Here is a 24,072-nt window from a genome sequence, read left to right as displayed (position 1 = left end):
AGACTGGACCCCGATTCAATTCCTTTTTAGGCTATAATAGAGCCACATCAGGCTGGTTACAGTAGTAAGGAGACAGGCTGTGTGTTGAATTCAGTCAAATCACTTTTCTCAAACACATATGTTAAAAATGCTCAATTTCAACAGCCTATAAATTAAACCACGTGAACATGTTTTGCTCTGTCCTCTAGCCTGGTTCCAGATTTGTTTGTGCTGTTTTATCAACTCATATGGTCCTTTACTGACAGCGCAAACAAATGTGGGGCCAGGCTATCTCCCCTCTACCACACACAGCAACCCAGTACTCAGTCACAGGGTGGTGGTTAAATTGCTTCAAAATCGTGATGTATTATGGGTAAATTGTGACTGACCTAATCTAAAAAAAAAAATATTGAGTAGATATTTATGATACAAGGTGATTTATTTGTAGATCAGTCAGTCTTGACTCGACTTCAAATTTGGCTGCAATGTGGATTGTGTTGTTTGCTTGTCTACTCCCTGCGATTGAAATGATCACGGATGCTTCTCTTCCCAGGAGTGTCTGAAGAACAACTGTGTCATTCGTATGACTGCTGAGAACTTCCATGCGTGAAAAGGGCCTGACCAATGATGAAGGGTCTGACTGTAGTGCCCAACTGTTAGTTGATGTCCTGTGGAGGACCGGTCTTTTAACATTGAAAAAGTAGATTATAGCAACCTTCTTTGCAATTATGAAAATGTTATTTGATTATTTTCTGTGTGATTATACTTTTTTTCTCTCTGAGCATTTCAAAACATACCAAAAGACACAGTTATGGTAGAAAGAAGGGTGGCGGGATTAGTGTATCTTCAGTAGGACAGTTGGTTACACTTGACTTTGGTGAATGACGGCAACGATCTGTGTAACATAGCAACGCCAGAGCAGTTTTAATCTAGAGAAGCGTTGACAGGTTATATTTATTTGTCTGTTATCTTGATTTACAAAGCTGTTACCAGGTCATTTTATGACCCCGACCCAGCTTGTACTAATGTACAACGTATTTGAGTATCTCTGCACGTACGTTATCTTCACAAACGTTTACACAACTGTTGTAAAGGCTAAACATTTTTCCCAAATCAAAAATCCTATGCTTGACTATAATGATTTGAAAGATTTCGAAACACACAAGTAATGTATTATATGTCAGTGAGGAATCAGACTTCAGACATGTTGGGCCTTCCCCTAGTTGTCATGGGTACCATATCTAACTTTACGCCTCCTTCTGAAAGAGCAAACCGAGCAGACCTTGCAGACTGCCCTGACGTTTGTCTGCTCTGACTGGACCAGGGAGATCCTCTATCCTCTGTGGCCCTGCCTACTCCCTCACTCCTCATTTTTGATTGGCCAGTGCTAGCCCTCCCACTCCTAGCCTGTGATTGGGCAGAATGACCATGCTGACCATGAGGAATGACCATGCTGCTGCTCTCTGGCTGTATCATAGGGACAGACTCAGACACAGTGGTAACGTCCTTCCAGCGTCTGGCTCCAGACTTACTGTTGTACTCGTACACCCTCCCTGTGACTGAAAAATGTAAAAAAAAATATATATATATATATATAAAAAAAAAATTGCTAAAGGTCAGAATTAGGTTTTTATATCATCTCAGAACAGATAACAGGAAATGAGAGAAACTTACCAGGATCAACTTCCTCTCCATCAAATAACGTGTTGATCTTGATCACTTCCTGGAATAGAGAGAGCGTGTATATAGAGAGGACAGTCACCAACAATTGAATAGAGGTCCTAGAACATAGTGGCACTTTAACAGACTGTAGCCAGACTATAGGTAGACTCTTACCATTAATATTTCCCTCTTTGGAGGTGTTGGTTCTGGGATCCTATGTGACAGAAAAAATAAAATATATCATTAGTAATACATGAAATATACATTTCTGTTATTAACAATGTAACGATTCCCCCCCACGGCCATGTAACGATTCCCCCCCACGGCCATGTAACGATTACCCCCCCACGGCCATGTAACGATTACCCTCCACGGCCATGTAACGATTCCCCCTCACGGCCATGTAACGATTACCCTCCACGGCCATGTAACGATTCCCCCCCACGGCCATGTAACGATTACCCCCCACGGCCATGTAACGATTACCCTCCACGGCCATGTAACGATACCCCCCCACGGCCATGTAACGATTACCCTCCACGGCCATGTAACGATACCCCCCCACGGCCATGTAACGATTACCCTCCACGGCCATGTAACGATTCCCCTCCACGGCCATGTAACGATTCCCCCCCACGGCCATGTAAAGATTCCCCCACGGCCATGTAACGATTCCCCCACAGCTTGGCTCAGTAGGCAAAACTGGTTGAAAGGACATCAACAACATCATTTCAACCAGCTTTGCCTACTGGGAGATGTAGTATTTCAGTTAATACTCACAGTACTTCCTGGTCTTCCCGGGGCCTGGGTTCGCAGCAGGAGCAGTCACTGTGCTTAAGAGCCCTGTAGAGCTTCCCACAGAGGTGATACAGCAGGTATGAGAGTAAACCAAGTAGTAGCATGGTCCCCAGAGCAATGACAAACCATATATACCAGTCGTCAATGCTGTACATGTTCTCTCTGACGGTGATGTATGTTACACGAGGCTGCAAGGGAAAGGTTAACTGTGGTTGCGCTAGTCTGTGCTGTGAGGAAATTCACATCAACATTTGTTGTTCAGAGTAGATGTAGAAAAGAGGGAAATAGTTGTTATGGTAACACTACTAATGTCCTTATTCAAATCAAAATGTTATTTGTCACATGCGGCGAATACAATAGTGAAATGCTCACTTACAAGCCGCTTAAATCCAACAATGCAGTTTTAAGAAAATATTTACTACATAAACTAAAGTAAACCTTTTAAAAGTGTTTATTACACAATAAAATAACAATAATGAGGCTATATACAGGGGACCGTATAATGTGCCGGGGTTCAGGTTAGTCGGGTAATTTGTACATTGTATTTTTTACAATGCAAAAAAACTAAATGGCACAATTGGTTAGGAGTCCGAATAGTGGTTGGAGTGTAGGAGGTCCCTGAGCACAGCTCGGGTCTCCGTGACCAAAGGCAGCAACCGTAACCACTGCTTTAAGAAAGAAATGCCCCTGGGGGAGTGGTGATCTGACTTTACGCTAGGTTCATTAAAGTATAGAGATAAGGCTTACTATAGTTGTAGTGGTGACGGTGGTGAGGTCAGGGTCCACTACTAGGATATTGATGATGACTGTGCCGGTCTGGGTCAGACCTCTCGGCACAGACCCTGCAGACCGCAGGTTCCCATCAGAAGCCAGCACAGTCAGGCTGTATCCACCAACCATTCAACCATATAAAGTTACAAGGTAAGACTACATGTGACCATCACAGTCAGATAATTTCTCAGTTCAGAGTGCATTGTACAGTATCTGTTTGTCAGACTGATAGTTGTTCAGACTGATAAGAGCACCAATAGTAGTTGGCATATCTGACCTGTAGTACCAGACCCGGTCCAGGCCACTCTCATAGTGAAAGGGTTCCTTCAGGAAGAGTCTGGTGACGTTGGTGCCAGAGGAAGGTGAGAACACAAAATGGTTGTTCAGGTTGCTGGCCCCTATAGGGAAACATTTTTGGGGAAATATCAAGCTTATGATATCTTATATATTTATAAAAGTTAAGTATGTCAGACCAGTCTTCTAGGATCATATCTAGAGGTTTCTCAGTTAGCTCAGAGCTGGTATTTATAAAGCTTAGAGTAGGAGTAGCTAATTACATCTACAGGGCATTGGGGCGGCAGGGTAGCCTAGTGGTTAGAGCGTTGGACTAGTAACTGGAAGGTTGCAAGTTCAAACCCCCGAGCTGACAAGGTCGTTCTGCCCCTGAACAGGCAGTTCCTAGGCCGTCATTGAAAATAAGAATTTGTTCTGGTTCAATTAAATTCGGAAACTATTCAAACCCTTTGACTTTTTCCACATTTTGTTTACGTTACAGCCTTATTCTAAAATGGATTACATTGTAATCTTGTAGCGTCATACCCAAGAAGGCTCAAGGCTCTAATATCTGCCAAAGGTGCCTCAACAAAGTACTGAGTAAAGGGTCTGAATACTTATGTAAATGTAATATTTCATTTAAAAACATTTTTTTTACATTTGCAAAAATGTCTAAAAACCAGTTTTTGCTTTGTCATTATAAGGTATTGTGTAGATATTCATGAGGGGAAAAAAGGATTTAATCTATTTTAGAATAAGGCTGTAAGGTAACAAAAATGTGGAAAGTCAAGGGGTCTGAATACTTTCCCTAATGCACTGTACGTCATTTAGCAAACGCTCTTAGACAGTGCATACATTTTCATACTGGTCTCCCTGTGGGAATCGAACCCACAACGCCATGCTCTACCAACTGAGCCACAACAGACCAAGTCATCTCAAATTCAGTTTAGACTTTTGTGTCATATTAGATCATTTAGACGGAGGAACCTGATTCTAGATCAGCATTCGTACTGAAATGCTTTCTGAATACGGGCCTGGAGGCCGGCAGTACCCGAGATAGAGTAGATGAAGGAGGCTGAAGGGGAGTCCCTGTCTGAGCAGGTCATGATGAAGCCCTGGATGTTGGAGCCTGTCCTCAGGTCCTTGGGGACTATTAGATGTGTCTGGTTGGGGCCACACAGTGGAGGCTCGTCATTGGCCTCTGTGATGTTGATAGTGACCTAAACAAAACGCACAAATCACCATTACATGCATATTTATTTTTAATTACCAGGTAAGAACCATTGAAGATAAATACTCCTGTTGCTAGGGCAACCTGGAAGGCGAAAAAAAAAAGTGATTGGATAAAACAGGCACTGGACTGTGTTTACATCATTAGGAATAATGTCTTGTTATGTCAATATAAAGGTCACCAGGCCGTGGTACCGTAGTGGTGGCAATGAGCGGACTGATGGGGTCCCCATCCTCAGCTCTGATGACCAGGCTGTAGGTCTGGGTGGTCTCGTAGTCTGGCCGGGTCAGTAGGGCGAGACTCCCCAGCTTGGGGTCCAGGGAGAAGATGTTAGACAGGCCACTAGTTCCTCCACCAGAGATCAGGGAGTAACGGACACAGGTGGCAGGGAGGTCTCTGTCCGTAGCTTTCACTGATCCTATCACCGTCCCACCTGGTGGGAGAGGCCCAAACATATCAATGAGCTTGGTGTGGTGTAGTGTAGTTGTTATTGTTGTAGTGTAGTTGGAATAGGTGTGGTGTAGTGTAGTTGTTATTGTTGTAGTGTAGTTGGTATAGGTGTGGTGTAGTGTAGTTATTGTTCTAGTGTAGTTGGTATAGCTGTAGTGTAGTTGTTATTGTTGTAGTGTAGTTGGTATAGGTGTGGTGTAGTGTAGTTATTGTTGTAGTGTAGTCGGTATAGATGTGGTGTAGTGTAGTTATTGTTGTAGTGTAGTTGGTATAGGTGTGTTGTAGTTGGTATAGGTGTGGTGTAGTGTAGTTCTTATTGTTGTAGTGTAGTTGGTATAGGTGTGGTGTAGTTGTTATTGTTGTAGTGTAGTTGTTATTGTTGTAGTGTAGTTGGTGTAGTGTAGTTGGTATAGGTGTGGTGTAGTTGGTATTGTTGTAGTGTAGTTGGCATAGGTGTGGTGTAGTTGGTTTGTTGTAGTGTAGTTGGTATAGGTGAGGTGTAGTTGTTATTGTTGTAGTGTAGTTGGTATAGGTGTGGTGTAGTGTAGTTGTTATTGTTGTAGTGTAGTTATTAGGTGTAGTTGTTATTGTTGTAGTGTAGTTGGTATAGGTGTGGTGTAGTGTAGTTGTTATTGTTGTAGTGTAGTTGGTATAGGTGTAGTGTAGTTGTTATTGTTGTAGTGTAGTTGTTATTGTTGTAGTGTAGTTGGTATAGGTGTAGTGTAGTTGTTATTGTTGTAGTGTAGTTGTTATTGTTGTAGTGTAGTTGGTATAGGTGTAGTTGTTATTGTTGTAGTGTAGTTGGTATAGGTGTGGTGTACACCTGCAGCAAAGGTGGCAAGCAGTCATCAGTATCATTACTTTGGCTGTACCTGGTCCCAGATTGCATTGTGTCAAATCTGGGACCAGACAATGTTATAGTTGTTGCAGTTATAGTTGTAGTGTAGTTGCTGTAGTGTTGTTGTTATAGTTTTAGTGTAGTTGTTATAGTTGTAGTTGTTATTGTTTTAGTGTATTATTGTTTTAGTTTAGTTATTATATTTGTAGTTGTATAGTTGTGTAGCTGTTATTGTTGTAGTGTTGTTGCTGTAGTGTAGTTGTTATTGTTTTAGTGTAGTTATTATAGTTGTATTGTTGCTGTAGTGTAGTTATTATAGTTGTAGTATTGTTGCTGTAGTGTAGTTATCGTTGTAGTGTAGTTATTATAGTTGTAGTAACTTACGTCCAAGAAGCTCAGAGATTCTGTAGAAATACGATGGAGGGCTAAACACAGGGGGAAACTCATTCACAGGTGTCACCGTCACATAGATGTATGCACTACCTGCAAAGCACCATGGGAATCAGAATTCAAAATGAGTCTGAGTGGGAGGGGGGGGGGGAAATCACACTACTCTACTTTGTGATATACAATTGTGTTCAGTCTAGTCAGTCAGTCACCTAATAATAAAAAAAAAACAAGCAAACCAGCAAATAAACAGTCAGTCACCTACCTTTTAGGTTGGACTCATCCTTATCCTCAGCCACAGCCAACAGGCTGTATTCATTACCATCAGGCAGGTTACTGGGATCCTCAAGGTCTAGGTTTCCTTTGAGCTGTACGGGGACAGAATTGTAAACAACCTCATGTAAAGTATACGTTTGTGACTCTGTATGAATGGGATTCATTCAGTAATTTTATACTTTCATGTCACTGGTCAGGAAAAAACTCCTGTCCCTTTAAATATTAATATTCTGCTTACCACGATCTGATTGGATCCCGTGGGTTCCAGAGCAAAGCGGTTAGCGCAGCCCAGACAGGACAGGCCAGTGAACAGGAACTCTCTGAAGGCCGTGTCAACGTCATTATCTGTACACGTTACCGTGGTGATCAGGGCCCCAGGTTTTTCCGTCTCAGATACTGCCACCCTGGATCCAGTCAAAGGAAATGATGCAATGGATACATAGCAATAATGGCTGCTGCCTTCGTGCACATACTAGTGTCAGCATGGGTTCAAATCCAAGCCACATCTCTTCTGACACACACTCCTTTCCTACTTAACTGTGTCTATCTGTTGGATACAATACTGAAAAAAAAGGATAAACAACAGTATAAAAATATGACCTGTGTGCGTCTGGGGAGCAGACGGGAGGGTTGTCGTTAATGTCCGTGACGGTGATGGTCAGAGTGATGGTGTTGGTCAGAGTGATGGTGTTGGAGGGAGGAGCAGAAGGGCTGGAGGTGGCTGTCACAAGGACCGTTATTACGGGGTCCTCCCTGAGAGGAGCTGAGTCACGGTCCATCCTGTTGGCTATAGTCACCAGGCCGGTGTCTGAGACATGGGACAGGCCAAAACACAGGGGTGCGCGCGCACACACACACACACACACGCACAGTGAGCATTTACAAAAAAATCTAAATAATGTTGATTGTTTAAGAAAAAAAATCAATCAGGCTGTGAAGCTGAACTCATACTGTATGTCCACAGTCCATGTTTTTCTAAGTGTAGTGGGGACTGTTTGTTAAAACTGAAAATTACAATCTTCACTAATTGATCGCAGAACAAATTCCTTTTCAGTTCTTGTCAATTATCGATATTTTGTTGAAGTACGGTAAGCATGTAGAGGATGACTGAGCAGTGAACTCACATCTGTGTATAGCCAGGTAGTTGTTGGTGCCGATGCTGTAGATGATGTACAAGGACTCATCGGGCACCACTGCTGTGATGTTAGTCACGATAAACCCTGGACTCAGCTCCTCAGAGACTGTGAAGTCTGTGATTGTACTGCATAGGACATAAAACACACACAGATATACAGCTAAACAACAACAACAAAAATGGGTACGGTCATACAGGAATCGAAACAGCTAAATGAGAAAAGCACAATTTCAACCAGTGTGCTAATTACAACCGTTTATGACAGATATTTTTTTAAACTATAAACAAATTCACTTTTATAAACAATGTGTATGAGTATTTTCTAAAGTTAAGTGTTACTAAAGTAATCAACAGGAATACTGACTTTAGGAACTGAGGTTTATCATCGTTCCTGTTGACGATGTTGATGACCAGTGTTCTGGATACGCTGTTGTTTCCATCACTCACTGTCAGGTTGAAGGCATAGCTGCAGGACACAGAATGCACGACACAGAATGCACGACACAGAATGCACGACACAGAATGCAGGGCACAGAATGCACGACACAGAATGCACGACACAGAATGCACGACACAGAATGCACGACACAGAATGCACGACACATAAGAATTAGAATGTAACATTTACAAGACATCACTACACACTGACATAATGCTGTGGTATGCTGTTAGCGACATCGGTGGAGAGACATTTTCAACGGCACAGTACCCAATCCTCTGGTATAGAATATTATAATGTGATGTCTGTGTGCAGGAGACACATCTCTACCTTCTGGGGTCAGTCAGGTAGTTGAACTGTTTAGTTGTAGTCAGGAATCCTGAGCCAACGTCAATACGAAACTCTGTGTTTGACGGGGCCAGTGTAAACTAAAATACACAACAACATGTAAGTCAGATATTTCAACTAATAAACAGACAGTATATGTGTCAGGGTTGCACAGTAAATTAAACTTCAATATGGTGAATTTCAATTTACTTCCTAACTGAATTGACATTTACCCAACACCTGGTATGAGAGAGAGAGAGAGAGAGATAGGAAGTCATACAGTCACAGGCTGGTTCTCCGGATCAGAGACTGTTGGCCTGTAGATCGTTCCTGGTGGGGATTTCTCCAGAACATACAGGACATACTCTTGAGAGGATACAGGAACACACAGGAGGTTAAAATGGGCTGTGTAAGTCATAATAACCATAACACACACACACACACACACACACACACACACACACACACACACACACACACACACACACACACACACACACACAGTACCTTCATCTAGGAATACAGGGGGTTCGTTGACATCAGTTAGGATGACTGTGAGTCTCTGGAGAGCCAGGTCCTTCGTACTGTCCACAGCGAGGATTTGAAGGACAAAGTTGTTGGGTGACGTCTCAAAATCCAGGTTGGTAGTACCTGTTACTGTCACCTGTATTCAGAACAGAAAATGTATCATGAAGTCATCCACCTTCACTCTTACTTTGCAAGACATGGCGTTTCTTCTGGGAGGGGCTGTATCAGACCTGGGTTTAAACATAATTTGAAATCATTTTTAGATAAGTCTCGAAAGCACAAACCCCATCCAAATAGACAGGCTGAAAGAAATGCTCAAAGTATTTGATGATCTGGTACATATGAGGCCTTGCTAGAGTAGTATTGAGCAATGTCTCACCTGTGCTTTGTTAGTGTTGATCATAGACACAGTGAATTGGTTGGTGAGTGGGTCAGAGTTGAGTATCCTGGGGTATCCCGATGCCAAGCTGGCACCTGGGGACAGAGCCACCTGGAAGCTGTAGGTCACAGTGCCAGCCTTGCTGTTCTCTGCCAGTCTAGCTGTGCCTGGCAGGCCTATCAACGAAACCTCTGGAGCCGAGCCTGAAAGGATCCGCAGAGGAAATGAACACCAGTTAATGAGACCGAGGCAGTGGTCAGTAGGCACCAAACAGAATAAAATGCCACTAAATAACATTTAAAACAAGGAAGTGATGTCTGATTCTGAAAGTGTCCAAAAAAAAAAAAAAAAAATGCTTGTTTGTTTTTCATTGCAAAACGCTTTACTACGGTGTGCCTTAATGAACATGACCCAGGAAAAGTCATACAAAACCTATATTCAAAATGAGCAGCTCGAAAGTACAGTGTAAAGAAAACACTTTGACAGAGGACAGTCTGGATGTAGTGGTCTCACCTCGTATCAGCCACATGCCCAGGGTCAGGCTCAGTAGGAGTTTGAAATCCTTGTCCATTTCTCTCGTCAAGTATCCTCTCAAAAGCCTTATGCTACGCCAAAGTAAGTTTGAGTGTGTACTCTCTACTTGGGACTATCGCAGTTTGGTTTACTGGAAGGCTAGACTTTCTACTCTACTGTAGGCGGTGTTGCTAGAGTCCTGTTGTGTTGGTAGATACAGGAGTTTATGGTCTTTACCTTTTGATATGGGAGTCACACCAACTGTAAGTACGAGCCATTTCCTCTACCTTATGTTAAACTCAGAGGACAGAATTCTCCAACATATTTAAACAGAGCGGATTGTGATCCGACTCTGAACTAGTCCCTGTGTATACAACAGAGACCATGTTAGAGGAGAGGAGTGTCCACTGTTCACAAAGAGGATGTCTTGAGATATCTGCAACATTTTTCTGCACATGTAAAATTTGATTCACTAAAATGGAATATTGATCAGAGAATCTCTGAAAAGTCCTTTGTTTACAGCTGAACACAGTAATTAATAAACGTGATCGGATTCCTTAGATACTGTGAGTTAGTTTGGTATCTAGGGCTAGGCCACTAGAGTGGAATAACACCACTGGTCAATGACTAGAAGGAACAACCTTCCAATATAACCCCCCCCCCCCCCAACATAGGTTGACAAAACACCAGATGAGGTAGGTTTAAAATAAAGTTGACATTTAATTAGTTGAATAGTTTTACAGAGATCAGATCACATACTTGTGCTGTCAATATGGTGTGCATGCTGAAAGCAAAGCACAATTTTAGAAACTGTTCACACTTGTTAGTCCACTGGAACTTCATGCCAAAACCCTAAAAGATGCCAACATCAAAACGAGTCCAGACTAACTGTGCTAAAATGTTACTTACCCTTGTCTACAACCATATTTGCATAAATCCCTATGCATTTCAGGTGCCATAGATTTGAATGAGGAATCCCAGTCACTACTACATTTACGTTGAACTAGTCTTCAGCCTTGAAAAGCTAGAAACGCCACTAAAATGTGCAGACTGGTCTGAAACGTGTGTTTGTCTACAGCTTTTTGAGACCATTTACACCTTTTGAACAAGTCTTAAAAATGTGCAGAAAAGTTGTGTAGGCCACTGCTCTTGAACCATTAGAACTATAAAACACCCCCCCCCCCCCCAAAAAAATGACTAAACTTAAGATTGTGAACGTTATTTACTCTCAACTATAACCACATTAGTAGTGTGCATAAAAGCTCCATAGACTCCAAAATGTGGATTCACCGCCGTTCTTGAGCCGTTTCAGCGACAAACACCGACTCAACTTAGCAGGCATGGACGCTGAAAGAAACTATGAAGCCTGCGGTCAGTGGGCTAATATAGTAGACTACAGGGAGTGTATTAAAAGCCATGTGTTTTTTTTTAAGCTCTCAAAATGCTTTAGTTCTGAATGTTCAGTGGTGTAGTGCATTTCAGTTTTAAAATGCCTGTATTCTACCAAAATGCAATGAATAGGGCAACGACAGTAGCAACAGGATGGAGCAAAACAGCGGATTAATTGACCCACTAAAGCATTTAATTTTGTGCGTCTAAATCGCAGAGTCCATCTTTAAAACGGGAACGCCTCAACAGTATGTTCCGTCTTATTTGTAGACATGTCGCTTTATTCGATAAGTAGTATTTAGTTGGTGTAACTTCACCCGTACCAAGAGTCCAACTATATTCATCACATAGACAGTAGCCCCCTTTTTCAAGGACATATTTATTCAATGGGATCAAGGGACAGTGTCGATCACATCTTTTCCAGCTCAGTTAAATATTAACAAATTTACAATCATGAGGAATGTAACAAAAACAGAAACAAAAACACACCAGCCTTTCAAAAAGAATCTCATCCCTTCAGGACCCTCCACAGAGTGAGTAAAGTGTGGCCGATGGCCTCGATTTAGCCTGGTCCCAGATCCGTTGGGCAAGAGCACACAAACGGATGTGGGACCGGGCTAGTCTTGATTGGTGGCTGTTGGGTATCCTAGCCAGCAGGTGGTCTTGGCTAGACAGACCGAATCACACCGACATTTCACCATTGTTTTCACTTAACACAGATAATGGAGTAGAAACAAACATGAACGGAAGTGTCATTCTGTCTGGGTTTCCAGGTAGGACTTTGGCCTTTGTTGTGGCTCAGCTCCAGGATAGGTCCATCATGACACCCTTCCTCAGTTAGTGCTTTATAACTCATCTTTGTCAGTTGCCTGTTGGCCAGAGAGAGAGAGAGAGAGGTTGGTTAGTTGTAGTTTCACCGTCATTAACTAAATCCATGCAAAAACAAGGCATCGATTGAAACTATGAATATTCAAATTAGAACCTCTTCCCCAGCCTATTGGGCACAGCAGATGAGGCTGCAGGGAGGAGCTACAGGAGGATGGGCTCATTGTAATGGCACAGAGTCAAACATGTGGTTTCCATACGTTTGATACCGTTCCGGCTATGACAATGAGCCTGCTCTCCAATAGCTCCTCCTATCAGCCGCCTTTGGTGCACAGCACATATAAGCCTGGTATATCAATCATTCAAAGTTGGCCTTAGTGGGAGTGATCTCACGGTCTCGGCTAACCAAAGCCAAGTTTGACATGTTGGTCCACCAAACATTTGGGTGTTTGTGTCTGGGAAGGAAGTTATCGGAACTATAAAACCATGAATTAACATAATTTACCAACACCGAAACATGCGATCTGTGAGACTCACCGCTTCTTCATCTGGAATTTCCTCCTCTTCCTCAGTCGCTTCATCCTCTGCTGGCTCTTCAGGCTCCTCCTCCGGCTCCTCCTCTGGCTCTTCCTCAACCTACAAGGGGCAAAACAGGATTAGATGTAGTTTCCTCAGCATGTAAAAGCAGAGTAACACTGCATTTCCTTTTCAAACAGGTGGGATAAGCCCTGAGCAGCACCTTCCCTGTCTCCGGTCATCCAGTCCCCCCCACAGCACATGTAGCCCCAGACAAAAGACAAATTCAAGTCATTGAGGGCTTGATGATTGAGTCAGGTGTGCTTGGCAAGGGCTAAATCACTGTACTGGAGGGAAATGCTTGGCTACAGCACCACTCAGGTACAGAATTTAGGAGTTGATCAGGTCTTGTGTATTTTGCAAGGCTGTGACATGCCTGTTCGGTGAGGTCCACATTCATACTGAGCCGCAGCATGCGCTCAATCCGGTCCCCGTAGGCCTTGGTGTCTTGGAGCTGGTAGCCCGAGCGCAGCGTGGCTGTCTCAAACAGCACCATGGCCAGGTCTGAGGCAGTCTGGTCCTCGCCATCCGTCTGCCGGTGAGAGAAATAGAAGGGATGAGAATCGAACACTCAGCGATATGACGTTACCACAAGCAGCACTGCAGAGGAGCACAGACATCATTCAACTGACAGAAGAGAACATCCTCTAGCTTGATCCTCATTGGCTGCCCCCGAGAATCAAATATGACAGAAATGTCACAAGGTTTATGCATTATAGGTTATGCGAATACTTACAGAAACGCGTTTCAACATCTCCTTGATGAGAGGGTGCTTCGGGTTGATTTCCAATGTCTTCTTCTGGCTAGCATAATAACTGGAAACAGAGCGAGAGAATTAGGAAACCTGAAGCACAAGTAGGATCTTGAAATCAAAAATATCGATGATAACATTTGGATCCTTTCACAAAGTAGGAATGAGGAAGTGTTCGAGGTACTCAAACAGAAGCCTCAATGACCACTCACTTCGTGGAGATGTCTTTCCCAGTCTGGTAGGCCTGAGCCTTCATAATCCTCTCCATGTTACCAGACCAGCCGTACTGGCTGGCTACAAGAGCACAGGGGGACTTGGTCAGCCTCTGGGACAGGATGGCCTTCTCAATCTACAAGAGAACAAAGGACACATTGTAAAAAAATAATAAAAGGTTTTCCACAATATAATTTAGTCCAAAAACATTGGAGGGTCGGATTCTCATCTGAGAATGTTTTTTTTATTTCTCTCGAGTGGGCTGAAGTTGGGACCTTTTTCCTTCATGTTCAGTATGTTGAGCAGCTAACCGATCGCTGCAGCTGTACATAGTCTATCGGTAAATAGCCCACCCATTTTCACCTACCTCATCCCCATACTGTTTTTATTTATTTACTTTTCTGCTCTTTTGCACACCAATATCTCTACCTGTACATGACCATCTGATCATTTATCACTCCAGTGTTAATCTGCAAAATTGTAATTATTCGCCTACCTCCTCATGCCTTTTGCACACAATGTATAGACTTTTTAAATGTTTTTTTTTCTACTGTGTTATTGACTTGTTAATTGTTTACTCCATGTGTAACTGTGTTGTCTGTTCACACTGCTATGCCTTATCTTGGCCAGGTCGCAGTTGTAAATGAGAACTTGTTTTCAACTAGCCTACCTGGTTAAATAAAGGTGAAATTAAAAAAATAAAATGTTACCTTGTCCTTTAGGGCGCTGTCCTTCATCCAGGTGGTGAGAGGTTCATACTCCTTCTCCAGGGCCTCCCTTGTCTCCTTGGCCTTGTCACTCTCGTCAAACTTGATGCCCTCTTTGGCCACGTTCTGGAAGCGCTTGCCATCGAACTCTGGCAGAGCCTGGACACAGTACTCATCTACTGGCTCGGTCAGGTAGATGACCTCATAACCCTTCTTCAACAGACTCTCTACGAAGGGAGAAGACTCCGCCTGAGGGGAATGAGGACATTACACAAGGGAAGACTTAATGTTAGGAGGAACATTAACCTAAAATTACACTAGATTGCTTACACCTTACAGGTCTGCAAACATCTCAGGGGAAGGGGGTAGTGAGCAGATTGGAACCCGCTGCGTGGTTACATTCAGAGGTTAACTTAACGTCATTTGGAAAACAGTTAAAGATAAGAAACGGAGGGAAAGTCAAGGGAAAACCCAGAAAAGGATAGCGTTTAAATGAACCGAGTTTACGGTCAACTAGTCCCACCTCCTTTTAGCTAGTTCCAGACATGAAGTATATCTGGTACTGCTTCTCCATCTCTATGAATGGCCGCCGCCAACGCCAGGCCACCGCGGCAGCCTATGTGGCCTATACAGTGTACCACTACCCACCTCCTTGCGGCTGGTCCCGGCCATGAAGTAGATCTTGTCCTGCTTGTCCTTCATCCTCTCCACGTACTGCTCCAGGCTGGCCAGCACCGTGTCGCTGTTGGAGGTCTGGAAACGCAGCAGCTTAGCCAGACGGGTCCTGTTGGAGTGGTCCTCGATCACACCCAGCTTGATGTTGGTGCCAAACTCCTTCCAGAACTTGTCGTTGTACTGCTCTTCGGCGATCTTCTTGATCATGTCCAGGGTCTTACGCACCAGCTTCTTACGGATCACCTGGATGGAGGAACGTTGAGTTACTAAAGCTCACATCATTCTCTACGATGGTTATTAACCAAGTCATTCTGTTCAAATCGTATCTTCATTAGGCACCAAACTGACCCGAAACAGGTAACGTGTCTAATTGGAGAAGCTCACCTTGAGCAGCTTGTGTTGCTGCAGGGTTTCTCTAGACACGTTCAGGGGCAGGTCATCAGAGTCCACCTAATAAAACAATCATAAATCACTTAGAGAAAGTAATAACATGATTAAAATGAACAAACAGTCACTTTTAACTGTACAGCGGGGTCAGGGGTCAATTCCAAGTCAGAATACATTTTTAAAAACCCTGCTGTACCAAGTCTTAAATGAGTTATATAATGTAAGCTATGTAAGGCTCACTCACCACTCCCCTGACAAAGTTCAGGTATTTGGGCATCATGTCATTGAAGTCATCGGTGATGAAGACTCTACGGACAAACAGCTTGATGAAGTCGTTCTTCTTGGTTCCGTACTCGTCGAACATGCCCCTGGGGGCGGCAGCGGGGACAAACAGGATGGACTTGAAGGTGACCTCACCCTCGGCTGTGAAGTGGATGTGGGACAGGGGCTCGTCTGTGTCCTGGTGGGGGGGGGAGCGACAAAAATCAAATTAGAACACCAATCAAAAAAGGGTATTTGTAAAGCCCATGTCATGTCAACAGTTGTCAAAGGGTTTCACATGAACCCAGTCTTGCCCCCGAAGAGCAAACTAAAATGGATGCGTCGGCGAGGAAGAAGTCTCTGGAAGGAAGTCTGGGTCGCAGACTGCATACCTTGGAGAAGGTCTTGTAGAAAGCCTTGTACTCGTCTTCCTCTACTTCTTTGGCTGGTCTCGTCCAGATCGGCTTAATGTCGTTCATCAGCTCCCAGTCCCACACAGTCTTCTCAACCTGGACCAAAGGCATGGAAGTGGTTTTGGGTTTATAAAAATTCAACAAAAACATCCAAAATAAGACACCAATTGATAACTAAGTTGTATTTTGTTGTGTTAGCATTTGAATAGATAAAATAAATGGAACTGTACAGAAGGAGAAGTTTGGGAAACTAAAACTAGTCAAGCTGTTTGTTTTTACCTTCTTTGTCTTTGGCTTGTCCTCCTTCTCATCCTCCTCTTCTTCCACCTCTACCTCATCCTCAGTTGCATCTTTCTCCTCTGCCTCGGTGTCCTCATCAATGGGCTCCTCAACAGTCTCAGTCTGGGCAGGTGGAGGAGAAGGGGAAAAATGGCTAAATGTTATTCCTACAGCTCACTGCTACAATGGTTCACCATAGTTTGTTCCTTTGACAAACTGGTCTCAAACCCTTCCTCTCCTTTATCTATAATAAGCTCGATTCCACCATATTGTTTCAACCTGTAAATTATTTAGCCATCAGTGCAGATGGAGGGGGACAGGGAAAATAGTATAGTTCCACTCCCAATACCTTGCTGGACCAGACATAGATGGGGAAGTTGATGAACTGAGAGTACTTCCTGACCAGGTTCTTGATGGTCTCCAGCTCCAGGTAGTCTGTAGCCTCCTCCTTCATCACCAACCTGGACCAATCAGAAAGACAACCGGATAGAACCTCGTCAGTGTCAAAACACGAGTCAGTCAAAATAGATTTGACTCGGGGTCATGGTAGTTCGTGTTTTGAATTTCATTGAGGGATTTTGTCCTGTATTATCTTATAACGCTACACAAATTCATTTAATTCATGGCCACTGTATGAATAACCATAGCCTGGTATTCAAAAACTTTTAAATACGAGGAGCATTTGCTTGTGGCTGTCTAGGAATGGCAGTTTTCACTTTTGGAAGTACAAAAAAAATGAAGTACTTACTATGACTGATGTGTGGTTGTATCACCTAGCTGTAAGTCACTCTGGATAACCATCTGTTCAATGAATAAAATGTAACCATAACAAATGCACTCTGAGACTCACGTGATGGTGGTGCCCCTTCCTAGGGTGTCTCCACGGGGGTCCTCGATCACACTGAACTCATTGGAGTCGGACTCCCAGATGTGCTGCGTGCCGTTGTTGTGCTTCGAAGACACAATCACCTTGTCAGCAACCAGGAAGGCGGAGTAGAAGCCCACTCCGAACTGTCCAATCAGCTCCGAGGTGGACTGGCCCTCACTTTCAACCTCTGTCATCTTGTTCAGGAACTCGCTGGTGCCCGACTTGGCGATAGTACCCAGGTTTCTAATCAGGTCTTCTTTTGTCATGCCGACACCCGTGTCTGTGATGTGGAGCATGTTCTTCTCCTTGTCAGACTAGGGAGACCACGAAGAGAACAGGTGAGCTCAACCTCAGACGTCCTAATGGTATTTTATTAATCAAATCCTTGTCTTACTAAGCAGAATGATCAGTCAAATATCTTTCAGACTTAACCCTTCCTCCAATTAAAATCTCCTCCCGTCCTCTTAACAGCCTCAAAACACATTGGAGAAGGGCTAAGGGGAAGGACCTTGAACCATCTCCAGTACGATTGAGAAGAGCGCGAGGAATTGAGATTGAGGACGTGACCACGAAACACACCTTGATCTTGATGGTGAGCTCCTCGTTGGCTGCCAGCGCATCCTCATTGGTCAGAGACAACAGTCGGATCTTATCCAAAGCATCAGAGGCGTTGGAGATCAACTCCCTCAAGAAGATCTACAGACAAGAGGACAGGATGGTTACTGTGAACGTAAACCTCCGGGTTGGTTATGGTTGGATCCACTCAACTTCTACTGACTATACAATCTGGAGTCAAAATATTAACCGTCTCAAGAGCCAACACGCAGACAGGAGGACAAGGAAAGGATAGGGAAGTGTCGGGGAATCCTGCAACCCTAACGCCACTCACCTCCTTGTTCTTGTAGAGCGAGTTGATGATGAGTTTCATCATGCGGTTGACCTCTGCCTGGAAGACGTGTTTCTCTGACTTCTCTCTAATCTCTTTGATCTGAGCTGCGTTCAGCCCGTCCAGCTGGATAGACTCCTCCTCTCTGAGGACAGAGACATCAATTATATTCAACAGGTCAGTTGCAGTCACACCGAACTGGTCGTCACCTCTCTTTTCCCTGTAGACGACTTCTGTCATGTTTTACTTTAAGGTTCCCAAACAATTGTGTCGGATCTGTGCAACTACCAAACACACATCAGCAATGGAGGCTGGGACCGCCCCTCAAGAGTCTGGTTTCTCTTTAAAGTTTCTCCCTCTGACCTACCTCTGCACCACCTCGTCATCCGTCTTGGATCCATCTCTGCTCTTTCCCAGATCATCCTCCACAGCGCCGTCGATATCAAGCTCATCTTCTGCTCTCACAGATGCTGCATAGAAACACCACCCAAGTTAGCAGAGTAGGTGAATTCATGGAAAACTCCAACCCAAAAACTTTTAGTCTGTTGTGGAACTTTGCTTGAGTGCTGACAAAACATTTTTGGATCTTTCAAGATGGAACTCAACACTGAAATCATCCCGTTTGATACATTTGGCATCACGACGTAAAATACACGATACAGGGATGGTTGTCTGTATTTTGTGTGTTACACGTCTTGAAAGCTTGAGTGCTGACAAACAAAACACGTTGGGACTGTCAACAACGGCCTAATGAAATAATTTAGTTTCCCCGTTGAGTTACAAACTGAAGATGTTAGCTACATTGAATTTGAAACAATAAATCAAAAAGGAGTTGTGGCCTATTCAACCTGACAGAAACAAAATGGTATAATTCAGTCACGGGCTATATATATAGCTGTATTCCTTAGTTAACCAAAATGACAGGAAATACAGATATCACAAACTAGCTACGCTAGAGGGGATGAGCAAGCCAAGGCTAACGTTACCGTTAGCCGTTGTGATCTGTGGTTGCTAACTAGGGACAGGATGTTTGCTTAGCTTACAAGGAAACTTCCAGAAACGTGTGAAGCTGTAAGAAAATCTCCCAGAATCAAATGCAATTACTAAAACAAATGCTTTTTCTTTTTTTTAAATGTAAAAAGCCTAGTGGTTTCCGTATTTAACTATTTAAAAAAAAAAGGTGAAATACAAGCTCATGATTCAGATGGCTGGCTAGCAAGAAAAGGGAAATCAAGTTCAAATGCTAGCTCGTATGGATAGACACGGCTAATAGCGATGCTAATCAAATAAAAAAAACATCCTCGGATACTCACCGAATGCTAAAAGTGCACAAAGCAGCCCAATAAACCAAATCCGCTTCATTTTGTTACAATTATCTTCAGACAAAAGACGTGGGGTTAACAACCTATACCTCAGCCGTATAAAAGCGCACACACAACCGCCTTGACAAGGAAGAATGACAAGATCCAGCTCCCCAACAAAAGCACCCCTTTTAATAACCCCCCCAAGACGGACCAATCATAGGGCACCACGCACAAAACACAGCCAATAGCAGCAGGACATTTCACAAGCTACAGGACGTTTTCTCCCAATAGACGTGTTCCATGTAAAACTTAATACATGAAAATCGTGGCTTGTAACCATTGGCTAAAGAATTCTTCTTAGAGGTACATATTTGAGGCAACTACTCTAAAAGATTGCTCAACAAGCAATGTCTATGCGTTTTGTTTAATCAGTGGGTTTTAAATATTAAATTGTATTGATGTGATGATCATTTATCGATATTCTATTTGGTCACCAGAATGATAATGTTTTGTTTCTAGAAGCTGATAGGCTTCTATCGGTGTTGCTTGCCTCGAAGTGAGCATAGATGTAATTTAGGTCGTCCGATAGGCTATAATGCACAATAGACATTCATACTGCATAAGAAAACAAAGTTAATTTGTCACGTGCGCCGAATACAGTGAAATGCTTACTTACAGGCTCTAACCAATAGTGCAAAAAGGGTATTAGGTGAACAATAGGTAGATAAAGAAATAAAAAACAACAGTGAAAAATAACAGTAGCGAGGCTATATTCAGTTGCAAGTCTACATACAGACACCGGTTAGTCAGGCTGATTGAGGTAGTATGTACATGTAGATATGGTTAAAGTGACTATGCATATATGATGAACAGGGAGGAGCAGTAGCGTAAAATAGGGGTTGGTGGGTGGCTGGACACAGAACCGGTTAGCCAATGTACAGGGGCACTGGTTGGTCTGGCCAATTGAGGTAGTATGTATAGTTAAAGTGACTATGCATATATGACAAACAGAGTAGCAGCAGTGTAAAATAATGCAAATAGTCTGGGTAGCATTTGATGACCTGTTATGGCTTGGGGGTAAAAACTGTTGAGAAGCCTTTTTGTGACTTGGATGGCTGGAGTCTTTGACAATTTTTTAGGGCCTTCCTCTGACACCACCTGGTGTATAGGTCTTGGATGGCAGGAAGCTTGGCCTCAGTGACGTGGACACCAAGGAACGTGAAGCTCTCAACCTGCTCCACTACAGCCCCGTCGATGAGAATGGGGATGTGCTCGGTCCTCCTTTTCCTGTAGTCCACAATCATCTCCTTAGTCTTGGTTATGTTGAGGGATAGGTTGCTATTCTGGCACCACCCGACCAGGTCTCTGACCTCCTCCCTATAGGCTGTCTCGCCGTTGTCGGTGATCAGGCCTACCACTGTTGTGTCGTCTGCAAACTTAATGATGGTGTTGGAGTCGTGTCTGGCCATGTAGTCGTGGGTGAACAGGGAGTACAGGAGGGGACTGAGCACGCACACCTGAGGAGCTCCAGTGTTGAGGATCAGCGTGGCAGATGTGTTGCTACCTACCCTCACCACCTGGGGGCGGCCCATCAGGAAGTCCAGGATCCAGTTGCAGAGGGAGATGTTTAGTCTGGATCCTTAGCTTAGTGATGAGCTTTGAGGGTACTATGGTGTTGAACGCTGAGCTGTAGTCAATGAATAGCATTCTCACATAAGTGTTCCTTTTGTCCAGGTGGGAAAGGGCTGTGTGGAGTGTAATAGAGATTGCATCATCTGTGGATCTGTTTGGTCGGTACTCAAATTGGAGTGGGTGTAAGGGTTTCTGGGATAATGGTGTTGATGTGAGCCATTACCAGCCTTTCTAAGCACTTCATGGCTACGGACGTGAGTGCTACGGGCCTGTACTCATTTAGGTAGGTTGCCTTAGTGTTCTTGGGCACAGGGACTATGGTGGTCTGCTTGAAACATGTTGGTATTACAGACTCAATCAGGGACATGTTGAAAATATCAGTGAAGACACCTGCCAGTTGGTCAGCACATGCCCGGAGCACACGTCCTGGTAATCCGTCTGGTCCCGCGGCCTTGTGAATGTTGGCCTTTTTAAAGGTCTTACTCACGTCGGCTACGGAGAGCGTGATCACACAGTCGTCCGGAACAGTTGATGCTGACAGCTGATGCATGCCTTTAGCTCGTCTGGTAGGCTCGTGTCACTGGGCAGCTCACGGCTGTGCTTCCCTTTGTGGTCTGTAATAGTGTGCCAGCCCTGCCACATAAGACGAGCGTCGGAGCCGGTTTAGTATGATTCAATCTTAGCCCTTTATTAGCACTTTGCCTTTTTGATGGTTCGTCACAGGGCATAGCAGGATTTCTTGTAAGCTTCCGGGTTAGAGTCCCGCACCTTGAAAGCGGCAGCTCTACCCTTCAGCTCAGTGCGAATGTTGCCTGTAATCTGCGGCTTCTGGTTGGGTTATGTACATACAGTCACATCCTCGATGCACTTATTGATAAAGCCAGTGACTGATGTGGTGTATTCCTCAATGTCATCGGAAGAATCCCGGAACATATTCCAGTCTGTGACAGCAAAACAGTCCTGTGGTTTAGCATCTGCTTCATCTGACCAGTTTTTTATAGACAGAGTCACTGATGCTTCCCGCTTTAATTTTTGCTTGTAAGCAGGAATCAGGAGGATAGAGTTGTGGTCAGATTTACCAAATGGAAGGTGAGGGAGACCTTTGTATGTGTCTCTGTGTGTGGAGGACAGGTGATCTAGAATTGTTTTCCCTCTGGTTGCGCATTCAACATGTTGATAGAAATGAGGTAAAACTGATTTACGTTTCCCTGCATTAAAGACTCCGGCCACTAGGAGCGCCGCCTCCGTGTAAGCGGTTTCCTGTTTGCTTATTTCCTTATACAGCTGAGTGCGGTCTTAGTGCCAGCATCTCTCTGTGGTGGTAAATAAACAACCACAAAAATTATATATGAAAACTCTCTTGGCAAATAGTGTGGTCTACAGTTTATCATAAGATACTCTACTTCAGGCGAGCAAATTCTAGAGACTTCCTTAGATTTGGTGAGGGATACGATAACAGGGACAGGTAATAATAGGGACACATAATAAGCAGAGAGGTTTCAGAACATATATATATGTGTATATGTGTATATATGTGTATATATATATAGACCCTCTTTATAATAAGTATATGAATATGCAAGATCAGGAACAGACATGTACAATCATGTTTACAACAGTCAGCAGGATGTAGGTTATTGGGTTATAACCTGAAATATGTAATATGATTGGAATGATTTCTTCTGTACACAGAGACTGTTGGTGTACGTTCAACAGCCAACCACAAGGTGGAAGTCAGGAGTCATTGTAGTGATCATGGAACATTTGTAGGCTACTCGGAAGAAGAATATAAGCTCTGGATATGTAATTAAAACGATCATATTACATAGAAGCAAAATAATATGCGGATTTGTGGCAACTGGCAGCCTTTACTGTCTGTCAGTAAAGGCAACAGGGCCATCTTACTTTGAAAAGTGTAGTCCCAGAGTCGTGTATTTAGATACAGTACATGGCTCTGGTGTTAAGATACACAGCTCTTCTTGGGGACCTTGAATGCTGCAGAAATGTTTTGGTACCCTTCCACAGATCTGTGCCTCGACACAATCCTATATCAGAGCTCTACGGACAATTGCTTCGACCTCATGGCTTGGTATTTGCTCTGACATGCACTGTCAACTGTGGCACCTTATGTAGACAGGTGTGTGCCTTTCCAAATCATGTCCAATCAATTGAATTCACCACAGGTGCACTCATATCAAGTTGTAGAAACATCTCAAGGACAATCAATGGAAACAGGATGCACACAAGCTCAATTTTGAGTCTCATAGGGTCTGAATACTTATGAAAATAAGGTATTTCTGTTTTTTATTTGTAATACATTTGCAAAAATGTCTAAAAACCTGTTTTCACTTTGTCATTATGGGGTATTGTGTGTAGATTACTGAGGATTTAAAAAAATACATTTCAGAATAAGACTGTAAAATAACAAATTGTGGAAAAAGTAATGGGGTCTGAATACTTTCCAAAGGCACTGTATATAAAAGTATACAAGCACACTATTCCACACCGATCTGCACGTTAACGTGGAAATTATTTTTCTAGTTTAAACGATGTAGGAGGAATAACTTTCCAAATACACAATTATAATAACTAGAGAAGTACATTTCCTAAAGAAAATGTAGTGTGCTTACAATGTAGTGTGCTTACAATGTAGTGTGCTTAAAATTGTGTTGCATGTATAGTGGGCTCCTGGCCAATTATGCTATTTTGTGGGGGGTTTTCTGCTGATCTTAACTCTTCTTTTTTTTTTACATAATGTTTTCGCCATCTTTTCCTATGACCCGAAAATAGCTTCTGGACATCAGAATAGCGATCATTAACCTCACACCTGTAGCTGTGAAATGCTTTGAAGGGCTGGTCATGGCTAACATCATCATCCCAGACACCCTGAACCCACTCCAATTTGCATACCACCCCAACA

General features: G+C 43.4%; 3 protein-coding genes across 3 annotated transcripts; all 3 read right to left on the bottom strand.

The window, feature by feature from the left end:
• Positions 1-901: 901 nt before the first annotated feature.
• LOC149985311 (cadherin-related family member 3-like) lies at positions 902-3,481 on the bottom strand. Its single transcript, XM_090213259.1, has 5 exons — positions 3,187-3,481; positions 2,422-2,627; positions 1,816-1,855; positions 1,654-1,702; positions 902-1,538 (listed from the first exon to the last, which is right to left on the bottom strand). The coding sequence occupies exons 1-5, from the start codon at positions 3,337-3,339 to the stop codon at positions 1,171-1,173; spliced, it is 816 nt and encodes a 271-aa protein (XP_090069385.1). The 5' UTR covers positions 3,340-3,481; the 3' UTR covers positions 902-1,170.
• A 1,000-nt stretch (positions 3,482-4,481) lies between these two features.
• Positions 4,482-10,044, bottom strand: LOC110502494 (cadherin-related family member 3). Its single transcript, XM_090215616.1, has 13 exons — positions 9,987-10,044; positions 9,474-9,676; positions 9,074-9,230; positions 8,847-8,932; positions 8,570-8,667; positions 8,165-8,266; positions 7,790-7,926; positions 7,289-7,473; positions 6,904-7,137; positions 6,655-6,757; positions 6,387-6,485; positions 4,909-5,147; positions 4,482-4,703 (listed from the first exon to the last, which is right to left on the bottom strand). The coding sequence occupies exons 1-13, from the start codon at positions 10,042-10,044 to the stop codon at positions 4,482-4,484; spliced, it is 1,923 nt and encodes a 640-aa protein (XP_090071742.1).
• A 1,694-nt stretch (positions 10,045-11,738) lies between these two features.
• grp94 (94 kD glucose-regulated protein) lies at positions 11,739-19,671 on the bottom strand. Its single transcript, NM_001195009.2, is given in 17 exon segments — positions 11,739-12,244; positions 12,738-12,836; positions 13,153-13,308; positions 13,513-13,591; positions 13,740-13,876; positions 14,451-14,696; positions 15,096-15,365; positions 15,507-15,572; positions 15,754-15,969; positions 16,163-16,279; positions 16,463-16,585; positions 16,812-16,923; positions 17,313-17,644; positions 17,910-18,026; positions 18,220-18,361; positions 18,584-18,686; positions 19,530-19,671. Coding segments are annotated over 17 exon segments (2,388 nt in total). The 5' UTR covers positions 19,579-19,671; the 3' UTR covers positions 11,739-12,220.
• Positions 19,672-24,072: the final 4,401 nt, after the last annotated feature.

Source organism: Oncorhynchus mykiss, chromosome 2 (assembly GCF_057628025.1).
Source record: "Oncorhynchus mykiss isolate SJ-2025 chromosome 2, ASM5762802v1, whole genome shotgun sequence".
Classification (NCBI taxonomy): Eukaryota; Metazoa; Chordata; class Actinopteri; order Salmoniformes; family Salmonidae; genus Oncorhynchus; species Oncorhynchus mykiss.
This window is presented reverse-complemented; position numbering and strand designations above follow the sequence as displayed.